This window comes from Thunnus thynnus, chromosome 6 (genome assembly GCF_963924715.1).
Source record: "Thunnus thynnus chromosome 6, fThuThy2.1, whole genome shotgun sequence".
Lineage (NCBI taxonomy): Eukaryota > Metazoa > Chordata > Actinopteri > Scombriformes > Scombridae > Thunnus > Thunnus thynnus.
Window position 1 is genome coordinate 18848479 of NC_089522.1, and position 13143 is coordinate 18861621.

Genomic DNA, 13143 nt, shown 5'->3' on the forward strand with positions numbered 1-13143 from the left:
TCTGTCTACTTGGCTTGTACCCAATCTAAATGTGCAAAACAGAGGAAGCAAAGTGTCACAGAGCACTTTTCCATTTTGTTGATGCTGCAACTCTCCCCTGGATGGTTTGACAATATTAATTGCTGTCCCCATTGCTATTGATGGGCTGACCTGAGCCGATTCAGCCCAGCTCAGGCCTCGAAGGATCAGGCCTCTGGCAGAACCAAGACCCGCAGGACCTGCCCTGATCCAGTAGGCCAAGGCTTAGTTTGCATTTCTTCTTACAACTGAGGAACACATCTATACATCTGGCCAAGCAGGAGCCTGCCAAGTTAGTCAAGTACGATAGCTTACTGTACTTTTTTCACATAAGGTCACACAAATAGAATTTTGAAAGGTACAGACATATTTAGATGTGAGGAAAAGTGCCACAGCTGCTATCTGTGCTGATTTAAATTTAGACACAGTTTTGAATTTCTGATCTTGATGAATTTGGGTCACTGTTGGTGAATTGCGCATTGAAAAATAACTCTCAGGGCAAAATGTTCAGATCTTTTCGACAAATTGTAACTCCAAAAGATGATTAAATGGAAAAAAGAAAAGTTCCAGTTAGTTTTAACCCAAAGTACAAATGCGTGCTGAGCCAACAGCAGACAGCACCTCTGGGAGTCATTGACTGTAGTCTTGTTCTCGGCTACCTCGGTAGAACATTCAGAATCAGGCCACTGCCCTCCCCTCCTCTTGGTGGAGGGAATGTGCCGAGGCAAGGCTTAATGTACTGCTTAAAAAAAAGTCCTCGACTTCCGCTAGCAGTCAATAATGTATGCGACTCCCCCGTCCACTCATCTTCTGCTTCTCTGACAGCGGTTGTTAGCATAGCGCAGCTGTATATGACAGCCTTTGCTAACTTTCATGGCTTTAGTGTTGCATTCATAATGTGTAGGCATTTGTTAAGGTCAGCGCTTTCAACCATCAGGAAACCTACCACACAGCAGGCGCAGTGCAAGAACAATAGGCCAATCAAGTTGACAGCTAAATGAGGGGGATCGTTTATGAACTTTTGAAAGTGTAAACAAGCTGAATCCTTTGTCAAGCAAATCATAATCACAGGATGTCAGATAATGAAAGGGGGTAGATGAGTGCAAATGTCAGTGTGTGTGTGTATGAGTATGTGAATTTGTGTGTGAATGGGGGAATGTTGGCATGTAGTGTAAAGCGTTTTGAGTGGTCTGAAGACTAGAAAGGCGCTATATAAATTCAGTCCATTTACCATTTACCATTTTAATTATAGGGAGAGACATTGCTTCAGCTTACACTAGGAAACTGGGGTAGCATTAGGGAGTTTTTCAGATTCAAAACTTGGGTCCAAACCAGTCTGAAGCAAGGATGGACCCAGTCCTGATTAATGTCTACATTTTTACCATGACATATGAGTCTAATTCTTCGTAGATTTTCACAGTGTGATACATACATCTTGTTGTGGCTGACATTAATGTCAATAAATGTCATACTTCAGGCTTTTTCTTGTTAGGATACAGTAAATTCTCTTAAGGCTAATTTCTTCTTCATATGCATCATTTTCTTTGTCAAGCTGACTGCTCAAAAATATCACAGAAAGTGTTGGCAAAGCAGGGGGAGGGGGGCTAGATGTCAACACGGCACATTTTTTCCTGTGGCCTGATTTATGGAGTAAAAACAAAACAATTGGCAAATAAAATGAGCATGAGAGAATTAAAAGAAAATGGAGCCTTACCCAGCCTAGACCTGTCAGGTCAAGTCTGATCAGGTTTGTGCTGAGAATCAAAGCTCTGTAGTGAAGACAGAGACCAGCAGAAGCACATCAGGGATCTGTAATCAGGTAGAGATGCCAGACTCTTCCTCTAGTGCTACCAAATCTAATACAGTTACCACAGCAAGTCTTGTTAGCTCTGTGTGTTCAGCCTTTACCCTGTCAGCTAAAGTGAAGGCTTGTGAACGTGTAAGTTTGTGTACAAGTGTGTGTGTGTGTGTGTGTGTGTGTGTGTGTGTGTGTACGTGTGTGTTTTCAGGGAGACAACAGGGCCTGCCTCTCTCACTGTGTCAGTTTAATTATTGCTGTCATCTCGTACCAAGCCCGAGCCTCGACAGAATGATTTGAGAAGAAAAGTCATTTCCTCTCTCTTTTTAAACTGCATCATACACTTTGGCAGGACCACCTATTGACAAAAAAAGACATGGCAGGCTCATTTGAATATATGCGAGACAGACACAAACACACGTAGACAGACGTGGCACACAGTTGCATGTGCCCGCAGAAACACAACATGCACTCAAAAACAAACACACCACCTGGAGTGCTCATCCTAGTGATATGTTGGAAATTCACAGGAGTGAGTAGTACCTACTTATCTCTAATCTGTTTTCCCAAATGAAAACTCCCTGCAAGTTATTTTTACCCCAGAGCTTTAACTCCTATCTTCCTGCATGGTAAGTTACACTACATGCTAATGTGTCAGAATAGATTATACACAGGTGGGACTCAAGTGTTTAAATGTTCTGTAGTGTGCAATAGAGATGAAATTATCATTGGCCATGTAGATCTTACTGTATTGCACAAGATGTTGTGTAATACTTAAAGCTAGTTGTTTTTGTGTACATATGACAGATTAATAGACTCCATTTTGAATCACAGGTGAGTTTCTTTAAAAAAAAAAAAAAAAAGAATAAAATTTTACATTTTACAATGTAACAACAATATTTTCAGTCCATCTCACAACTGTGCTTTGATAGATTCGCACATACAGTCCATGCATGTACTCTAATTCAATCCGATTTCATCACACGCACAGTGACTCGCATACTCTCACGTTCAAGTGATTGACATTTGCAAAAGCGGCTGGAAGACAGAATAGGTCAAAGGGCTAATATCTTAACACGTGTCAACGGAGAAAAATATTAACACTCACATGTGCACACGCAAACACACACAACGTCACCCACTCACCAATGCTGAAAAGTGTGTTTCTATCGACACCGGCTTCACAGGCAGCATCTGACATTTTGCTGGGAGTGTGAGGCTAAGCGTTCAGACCTTTAGAGAATGTTATTCTCTCATTCCTCTCTCATCCTCCCTTTATTCCACCGTCCTTATCTCTGTTTGTTCCTAGCGCAATGCTTTGTTGTGGATTTTCCGGGAGATGCACCTGCCTGAGGTTTTGTGGTGTCTCTCAATGCCCGGATGCACACACACACACACACACACACACACACACACACACGCCCTCACATATAGTTTCTTGCTCGATTCCTTCAAACATCTGAAGAAGTCCAGGCCAGAGAGGACACAGAGGCGTTCACTGTGTTGTTTGTTTTCCACTCGCAGCCTATCAGAGACTAGGAGGGAAACAGAGCAAATTTATACATTAATCGATAGCCGAATGGTATCAAGAGCAGAATGATATGCAACGATATGTGATGGCCAGGTGTGTTGCTATGGTGAAGAAAATGATTGGCCGAGCTCTAGATTACAGTGTACGCTTCCCAAAACAGCCTGCCTGCACACAGCAACAGCACAACACACATACGCACACACACACACACACACACACACACACACACACACACACATACACACATGGCTCAGCTGAAATAAGCTGGCTGATTGCAGTAGTTTTACGGGTAAAGCCATTTGAATGGAAATGTGAAATGGAAGTGCATTACCGAAACTCATAGACACCAGAGCCAGCTGTGAATGAGAGAAATTACTTGCTATGAGAACATACCATGCATATCACAGTTGGACGGAGAAAGAAGTGCTTATGTCTGTGTGTGTGTGTGTGTGTGTGTGTGTGTGTATGTGTGTGTGTGTGTGTGTGATCCCTCAGAGTCAAGCTGTTTCTCAAAACCCAAAACCATTCCTTCAGGCCCTTTATGTTTAGCCTCTCTGAAATGCTGCTGTGTGCCAGCTGTTATTACCTTAGACTTCTTTTTGATATCTCACACGCATGCACATTTGTTAATTGGCAGATTATTTGATAATGAAAATAATTGAGTTTGAGTTTATTTATACAGGTTAAAATCAAACAAATACAAACAACAGGAAAAAAATCAATCAGGAGGAGGGAAAAGGTTTAGTATGCTTATGGATTACCTCTAAATAATATACAAACATAAATATAAAAGAAAAACAAAGTCAAACTATAAAAAAACCAAATGGGATTATAAAACCAAAATTAAAGCCTTTTTAAAAATATGCTCTAAAGGACTTTTAAGAACGAACAAATTTGAACCCGATGACAATTGTAGTTTCATAACTTTGGACCCCTGTATCTGATTAAAAACTGATTGTCAGATGTTTAGGAAGATGAAGATTAAATGATTGTCTGGTTGAGTGAGAGTTAATCTGAGTTAGTTTCAAAAGGAGACCTGTTGATTCCAGTGATTTGTAATAGTTTTATTCCTTGAATTGTATCTTATATATATATATATGTAAAAGTGCATATTTGAAAAATGGTAATCAGCAGTTGCAGCCTTATTTCATACACACAGCACACACTCACTGTTTGAGCTCAAAACATTCACTCACTCCTTGTGTGTGTACACACACAAGGAACTGCATATTATTGTCTTGGAGATTCCTCTTCTTGAATGGTCTGTGCCTCTCAAGGAAACCTGGAGTGTGACATTGGATTCTGTCTCAAATTATGCTGCGATTCTCTGTCCTGGTTGCCACCTAAACAAAAGATGCAAGCCATAAAGCAGGGAGAACTTTACTTTAAAAAGGACTGCAACTTACATTTCTCCATGATTATCTTTTATATTCATTATAGAATGTTGACAGGGTTCATGTTGCCACCTTTTGACAAAATGCCATTTTCAAAAGATGATCGTTCCCATAAGAGAGCGAGAGAGGGAGAGAGGAAGAGAGAGAGCATAACATTGACTTAGAGGCACACAGATACCCAAAACACCCTACGGGCATACACAGCAGACGATAGCAACAAGAGGGTGATGATTGTGAGTGTGTGTGTGTGTGTGTTTGTGTGAGAGAGAGAGAGAGACAGAGAGAGAGAGAGTGCATGTGTAAAACAGCAGGAACTGATGATGGAGTTTGTTGTGATAGTGTCCAAAGAACCTGAGGCAGCCATTACCTCTACTGCTGAACCATTTAGGAAAATAGCCTCTTTTCACGAGATGACCAAATGCCTGTCCGCTATCTGTGTCCTTATATGTGTGTATGTGTGTCCTGAGGTATTTTACTGTTGCTCTAGTGCTAAGGCAGCCCAGTGTCATGCCAAAGCATGTAATACACCTGCGGATCCACTAGAGGATACCGTGATAGGCAAAAGGTGGACTTAGCTGCAGGAGACCGCTGTTCACTTTTCGTTTCCGACCATAACTACGATCGCCATGGTGTTTACTGTTGCCATGATGACAAAGGTGATCTTTCCCAAACCCTAACCAAGTGTTTTTTGTGCCTAAACTTTACCTAACTTTAACCAAAGCATTGTCACATCATAAAACATCATTATTTTTTAACATTGATTTGAAACAGCACAAACAAATTATGTTGTCCTGCAGATTACTGCCGATAGATGTGCCATATTAGAAAACACTGCTAATTTACATAGGTGTACTTTTCATGCCTAGACAAGGCAAAACGTGACAATGACATGGTGTATTACACGCTTTGGCGTGATACCAGGTTGGCTAAGGGGTACTTATAGAGTCAGTTGTAAAGCTACTTTCTGTATGGATGTTTCTCTACCTATTATTTTTGACCCACTAATCAATTTAGTTTTGTACTAAAGCTATTATATTTCTCCTCTCCATCCTTTTCCCCACTTCTCCTCCTCTCATCTCCTCACCTCTCTTGACCTTTACATCACTCTTCTATACTTTACTCTGTTCTCCTTCTACAGAGACTGGTAGAGGCTGCAGAGGAAGCCCACCTACAGCACGAGGAGGATCCAAACCTACAGGTGTGTGTGTATATGTTTCTTCTTGATCTACAGTATATACTGTCCACACACACATCATTACAATCAACATGTTCATTCCTTGTTCTTGTAAGCTCAATAATTAATTCATGCCCAAAAAAATTAATCCTCTCTGTGATCAGTGCTCAGTGAGAGAAAAGGCCCAGCAAATGACAAGGGTCTCAACAGAGAAAGACGGAGAGAGAAGGCATTAAGAATCTTGTTCTGTAGTCTGTTTCGCTTGTCTAGGCTAACAGTCTTTTCTCTTTAAGAAGTGTGTGTTAGTCCACATTTCTCTATAATCATATTGTCAGCAAATGTCTCGGTCTGCCACTGTCACACTGTTAGATAGTCACAGTCCCACAGCAGCTGCCATAATAAACATGAGGGTTTTTTTTAAATTGATGAGTGTTGTGCACAACTAAACCTAAACAAAAAATCTGCCCTAACACTTAGATTTTGTGATTTACTGTGCATTCATGGCTCCATCAACCTTTTAATGTTGAGTGATGGGATTTATATTCTGTGAATAATTAGAGCTGAGCCATTTCAAACAATCGCAAAAGTAAATGTTGGGTTTTGGTGTTCAGTGGTGTTTGCCAGGACCTATCATCTATTTTGGTAGTAAAGGGCAGAAGTTGAATAGGCAGAGATTGTAGCAGTACTTCCTTGCAGCAGACATTGACTAGATGTTTACACTTATTATCCCATAAAGGAAAAAATCTGCTTTTTTCACAACATAACTGTTAATTTTGTAGTTGCTTACATTTCTAAAGTTGTGATAACCTTACCCTGGTACACTGTTCACAGTCTCAGTCTAGTCTGCTGCTATACATTGTCATCTGTCATGATGAAGTAACAAGTGAACCAGCTGTAAATATTAATATTATGACATAGACAATAGTAATGTAGGCCCGAACCTGAGCGCAACCCAACGTATGCATGTGAAAACATGTTGGACATAACTCACTTGAATTTGTCAAGCCTATCAGCTCATGATGGACTTGGGTAGAGTTAGACACAGATGAAGCTAATATTTAAGGGGAAACTCTGGGGTGATATTGTCCAAATCCTTAGTCTCAGCTGAACACCATCTACTTCTCAGTTAAGGCATTATGACTGTACCTGCAGCTGTATAACATTAGTAACAAAGATCGAATTGTATGTGGGAAGTATCTTTTCTGTTTTGTCAGAGGTGAAGCAATTAATACTCGTGTTTTTGTGTCTGAATTTACATAAATCATTAATTATTTGTAGTATTATATCACTGTCATAGTCCCACTCAAAAACTCAACACATTTCAAATTATTCCCTAGTAGTTCCACCCTCAGTTCTGCAGACTTGGGCAAATGCATTCAGTTAATCATATCTGTATACACACCCCCAAACCCAGCCTCTGCTCTCATGGTTCTGCCTTAAATCCATTTGAGCAGCATTAATTTTTAGAGTGCAGCCTTGTAATGTGTGTATGCGTAAGTGTTTGTGTGTGTGTGTGTGTGTGTGTGTGTGTGTGCACTTGTTATGTCCTAAGTGTGTGCATCATGCACATCTCAGAACTGAGTTTATTAAAGTAGGAGGAGCAACAGCAGGAACTTGAGTTTTAAAGAGAAAATATGATGCTAAGCCGACTTGGGAGTATTTGCTACTAAACTACTTATAAAGTCTGTGGCGTGTGTGTTATGTGTGCCTGTGGCGGTGAGTATGTGTTTACTTTGTCAGCTCTTTAAGGCATTACAGTGAATGCCCTGTGGTTTTTTGCTGTCATGGGCCATTAAAGAGGATCAATTACTAAATTTAACCACTGACTGCTTACTTGCTCTGAACCGTCTTCACAGAATGTTCTTTTCATTTCTTCTCTTTTTGATCACCTGCTTGATTCTCCACTTGCTGTGCAATGTCCCCATGTGCACTTAAAGGATTATTTCACCTCCAACAATGCTTCAAAGAGGAGAAAGACCTTGCTATTTGGATTTAGACCAGGACTTGTTGTCCCATTTGGTTTGGATGGTGTATGATTTTTAGCATATAACTCGAACCGTTGATCAGCAGAAGAATAATCAGCAACTTCTTTGATAATCGATTAATCATTTCAGTCATTTTTAAAGCAACAACTCCAAGCATTCTCGCGTCTCCAGTGTTTTAAAGTTTCTTTGTTTTATATCATTGTAAATTTAATACGACTGCAACTAATTATTATTTTCATTATCGATTAATCTGACAATTATTTTCTCAATTAATTAATTGTTTGGTCTAAAAAATGTCAGAAAATAGTGAAAAATTACAATTACAATTTCCCAGAGTCAAAGTTGACGTCTTCAATTGTCTTGTTTTGTTGGACCAACAGTCCAAATCCGAAGATGTTCTGTTTATCATCATATATGACAAACAAAACTATCAAATCATCACATTTGAGGTGTCGAAATCATAAATATTTGGCAATTTGCTTAAAAAATGTCTCAAATGATTATTTGGTTATCAGAATTGTTGGCCATTAATTTTCTGTTGATCGGCTAATCGATTAAACAATTGATTAAACAATTTAATACAATTCATTGTATCTCTAAAATCTAGTATCTTGTTTTTTTCTTTTTGGTTGTACAAAACAAGGCAGTTGAGGACACCAACGCTGGGCTCTTAAAACATTTGACGGGTATTTTTCACATTTTTCTGACATTTAGTAGACATGTTGAAAATAATTGTCAATACCAGGCTTATAGATAACGTGACATCACACTGAGATATCTGAAGTGCAGTCACAGTAAGCTACTGTACTGTACTGTACATACAGTTAAAGCTCCAATGAATCAGCAAGTGCTTCTGTCTAGACTTACAGTTTAACACTTGCACTTAGCATAGATCCACACTTAGACCATAATGCAGTGCAGGCACAAAATGTTATGCTTCGTAAAAGGGTGTATTTTTTTCTTTCTGTCTGCTTTCTTCTGTCTGACAATCATGTTTGCTCCTCTTGCACAGTCACCCACAGTCAATTGCAACCAGTTCATTCCAGTTTGAACACCATTGTGGAAAATGTAGGACATTACCAAGTGAAGCGACAGGTACATCAGGAGATCAGCCAAAAAAGAAAATTGCAACATTTCGTCACAAAATTGCTTTGTGTGTGTGTGTGTGTGTGTGTGTGTGTGTGTTATCCAACGATTGTTGGTCTGGGAAGAATGTAGACTACCACACACTCCTTTTCACCTGGCAGTGAGGAAATTTACAAATTTACATTCTAATACACACATACACTCTCTCTCTCTCTCTGTTGTCAGTTTGTTGTTAGTGAAGATACGCCTGAACACACCATAATAAAACAACTATGGATTGGTTAATGAAGGGTAAATTGTGAGATTTTGCCTGTTACAGGTTTTATGCAGTAGTGTAATCTGTATGTTTGCATTTAAATAAAACTGCCTTCATAAACACATACTTGTAAGAGTAAAGTATGTATCTATGAAGGCAGTTTTGCAAGATCGTGTGGATACGTGCATGTATGCATGCATGTGTCACTTGTGGACACTTGTCTGCGTATGTTTGTGTTTTCACATTCTGCTTGAGGGGCAGTAACACTCTGTAGGCTCACAGCAGTGCTTTATGCCAGTAATTACTTGGAGGCGATGAGATGAGCCCAGCAAAGTGAGTTTCTCTTTGTTTCTGCTTTAATGACACAGCGACAGAGCTGATAATGGCTGATATAGAGCTTATAGTGTAATGCAGACTTTCACAATGTCTAGGACCGAGTGAGATACCAATTATCAAGCTGAAATACCTCTATAGAAGAGGATATAGTATACCAGCATGCCTCTATTGTGTAGATAGAATCCTTAAAAGGCAAGAATGGGAAACAAAACAAGAGGAGGAGGGGAATTAGAGGGAGGAAGGGAGAGCAGGAAAATAAAAGGGAAAAGTTAGATGAAAATGATAGTGATAGTGCACAAGCCAGATGCTTGTTGCTATGGTGTGTGACCACAGAAATGTTATCTACTTTTATCAGAGATTAACGTAATAGCAGTTTGTATATGATGCAGTATTACTTTATTACAGAGCTTAATTTCTATATCAGGAGGAGGGAGGGAAAAAGTCATGGAACACATCAAACCGCAGAGCTCACAGGATCTACAGGTTTTATTCACCATACTCATTGCAGCACAGATGCATACTTTCTTAACCGTGAGTACTTCAATAACATAACAAAATATTAATTAAATAAACATTTATTACCTGCAAGCATTGTGGAAATATCATCATCAACATCATCATAACTACAGTCATACTACACACCACCCCTCCACCAATCAGTCATTAACAGAACACAGCAGAGAATGGTACATTTTAAAAAGTATTAACTGGGGATGTCCCCATCAAATTTGTTGGCCTGGATCCCAGTCCGAGCATTTTAATATTGGGTATCCACCAAAACTAAAGCCAATCCAATACTTATTTTTACCTAAATGACACAGCTGCCCGTTACAAACTCAGGCTACAATATGAAAATGAGACAAGATAGAAATCCATCCTGAAAGAAATTTTTACGCATAGTATACATAGTCATCCTTATTTTTATCTATTTTCTTTCCTCTGGTTATGTCTGTTAGCTGGTGACACTGAGCTAACATCAATGCTAACTTCTTTGGCAATGCTTTGGCTACCAGTGCTGATGCTATCGCCACCCTGCTGATCCTAGTAGTAACACCCGTGGGAAATAAATGAATGGCAATGTAGTGAAAGATCTTGATGGCCACAGAGGAGGTGCCAGATCAGACAAAATATGTCAAAATGCGGGCGGTTCCACATTGTCTTCCGACATCCGGCACAAATTTAATCCCTGCTTGACTAGCTCACTCATCGTAGCAATAATAAGTGTCTGATTGTCTTTGCCTGGCTATCGGCCTGCGTCCACATTAGTGTGTCCATGTTGGCGTCTGTGTGTATCCCTGTGTCTCCGTGTGCATGCGTGTGTATGTTCATGTTAATCCTTAGTCAAGCAGGTTTTTCAGTACATCTTGGCAAATTATGTCACAGACATTAATTTTTCATTGCTAATTGTGTTTTGAATTGCCTGAGCATAAAATGAAACGGTTGAGCATTCTTTAGTTGCGATCACGAGCTGCTTGTCGCTTTTTTTTTTTTTCTTTTTTTTTTTGCTGTCTGCATGCTTGTGCGCTGTAAGTGTACACCTGTGTAGGTGTGCATGTATGTATGCGTGTGTTTGTGTCTGCACCGCTCTGATGGTGGCATTTCTAATAGTGCTTTTTACTGCAGAACATGGTGAATAGATGGTAATTATCAACCGCTGTGCTAAAAATACCACATCCACGCTGTAGGGTGAAACCTCCTCCATCACTATTTGGGGTTTATTATAAAATGTTTGTGTGTTTTTTTGCTATTGGATACATATTTGGCTGGCAGCGGTTTGTTAGGAATTTCCTTATCTATCCTTTCCAGAGCTCTTCTGCTTCCATGTGAAATTGGCACGGTAATCTGCTGCGATTTTCCTCCCTCGCTCTTTTACCCGCAATGCTCATGTACTGTAAATAGGAAAGCAGAGAGCAGTCTCCCATGCCCTCTGCAGCCAATGAAATCCTTCCTTGGAGGTTGGAGACAAACAGCCAATTGCCAAGCCTGATGTTGACTGAAAATGTAGCCCCAGTCAGGAGGGAGAGAAATGCTTAATCTTTTTTTCCCCTCTTGTTCTCATACTCTCCTGTCTAGGGTATTACCATAGAGTGCACAGCGGTGGCCACATGTTTGTTGATCTGCCAATTTGCTCTTTTATTACTGGCAAAAATTATTTGACCTGAGTGTGTGTGCCTGTGTATCCAGAGTATCCTATGCTTCGCTGTTCTATTAAACATGAAATTTTAAAGCCATTTATTCAAGATTTGGCCTTGCCTGTCCGACGTATAATACACAAATACACATACACACTGCTTCTCCCTTTTTCATACACATTGTATGTCTCACCCACTTGCCCACTCCAGACGCAGAGCACTTCAAGGTACCATCATCTACAATTTCAGAGAGAATGGTTCAAAATGGTTCCCCACAGAGAGATGGGGCGCTACCTAGAATCTCAGAGGAAATTGTTCTCTTTTGAACCGGAGAAAGATCAGAAATGAACGTAGTCCCATACACTGCCCCCACCTGCTTATCAGTTTACTGTTGAAATGTTTACATTATAGGATTCTTATCAAGCAAGAATCAGAACAAAATAAAATCAAGTCTTTTGAAGGTGAAAAGACAATAAGAGTCTTACAAATAACATTTTGTGGTTCAGAGTACATGCAGTAAACCCAAACACTACATTTTTCAGAAAACTACTGTGGGCATCCAACTAGATTTGAACCTGCGCATCAAATAATTATGGTGCAACCTTATGTATGTATAGTACACACAGATTTCATGGAGGGGAGCCAACAACCATGTTACAAATCACTGTTCAAAATTAATTATGTTTTATAGTGTGACAACACTGTGGTTAAGATCTGGTTATGTCTTGTTTGGCACAAAATCCACTTAGGGTTAGGGAAAGATCATAGTTCGTGGTAAAATTATCACTTGAACTCTAGTTAGTACTTCCTTAAAGTTACGCAACTCTGTCTTCACACACAAGGTTCCAAGATGGCAGACCTGCCCACGCATGTGCTACTCAGATCAGACACACACAAATACATGCATACTGTAAATATATCAAAATTAATGTGTTAATGTTCATATTACCTATATCGTATACTGTCCAAATATTTGGACAAATTGTACTGTGATGCTTTGGCAATGTTATTCTTGAAAGTTTCATGCCAATAAAGCCCCTTTGAATTGAAATGAATTGAACTGAAAATAAATGCTACAACAGGTATCCATGCACTGCTGTCCAAAATAATCATTAGCAAATGTCAATATCATAATCATAACTAAACTTAACAAATTGCCATTAATATTATTACTACCGGTTTTCCTGAAGTTCTGCATGTGGTCTGTTCCAGTGATGTTGCCACTTGTTTTCTCTTCTCACTTTTTCTCTTTTTTTTCATTTTTAACACGCACAAAGACAAACACCACTCTGCAGCAGAATAGTTTTGGGGTGTGTAATGAGTGTTATAGCCTCACATGGCTGCTATAGACTTTTTGTCTTTTTTGTCATCATTTTTGTCTCAGAGTGGGTGAGCATGAAGAAGGAATTTAAGCCTAGCGTCTGAACTCCTAC

General features: G+C 39.6%; 1 protein-coding gene across 3 annotated transcripts in view; it reads left to right on the top strand.

Annotated features, from left to right (window-relative positions):
- The window catches only part of LOC137184579 (voltage-dependent calcium channel subunit alpha-2/delta-3-like), a 133168-nt gene that overhangs the window by 44573 nt on the left and 75452 nt on the right, over positions 1-13143 (top strand). For all 3 annotated transcript variants that reach the window (XM_067592377.1, XM_067592374.1, XM_067592375.1), the window contains one exon: positions 5880-5939. In XM_067592377.1, coding sequence (XP_067448478.1) covers positions 5880-5939 — 60 coding nt within the window. The remainder of the gene's footprint in view (positions 1-5879; positions 5940-13143) is intronic.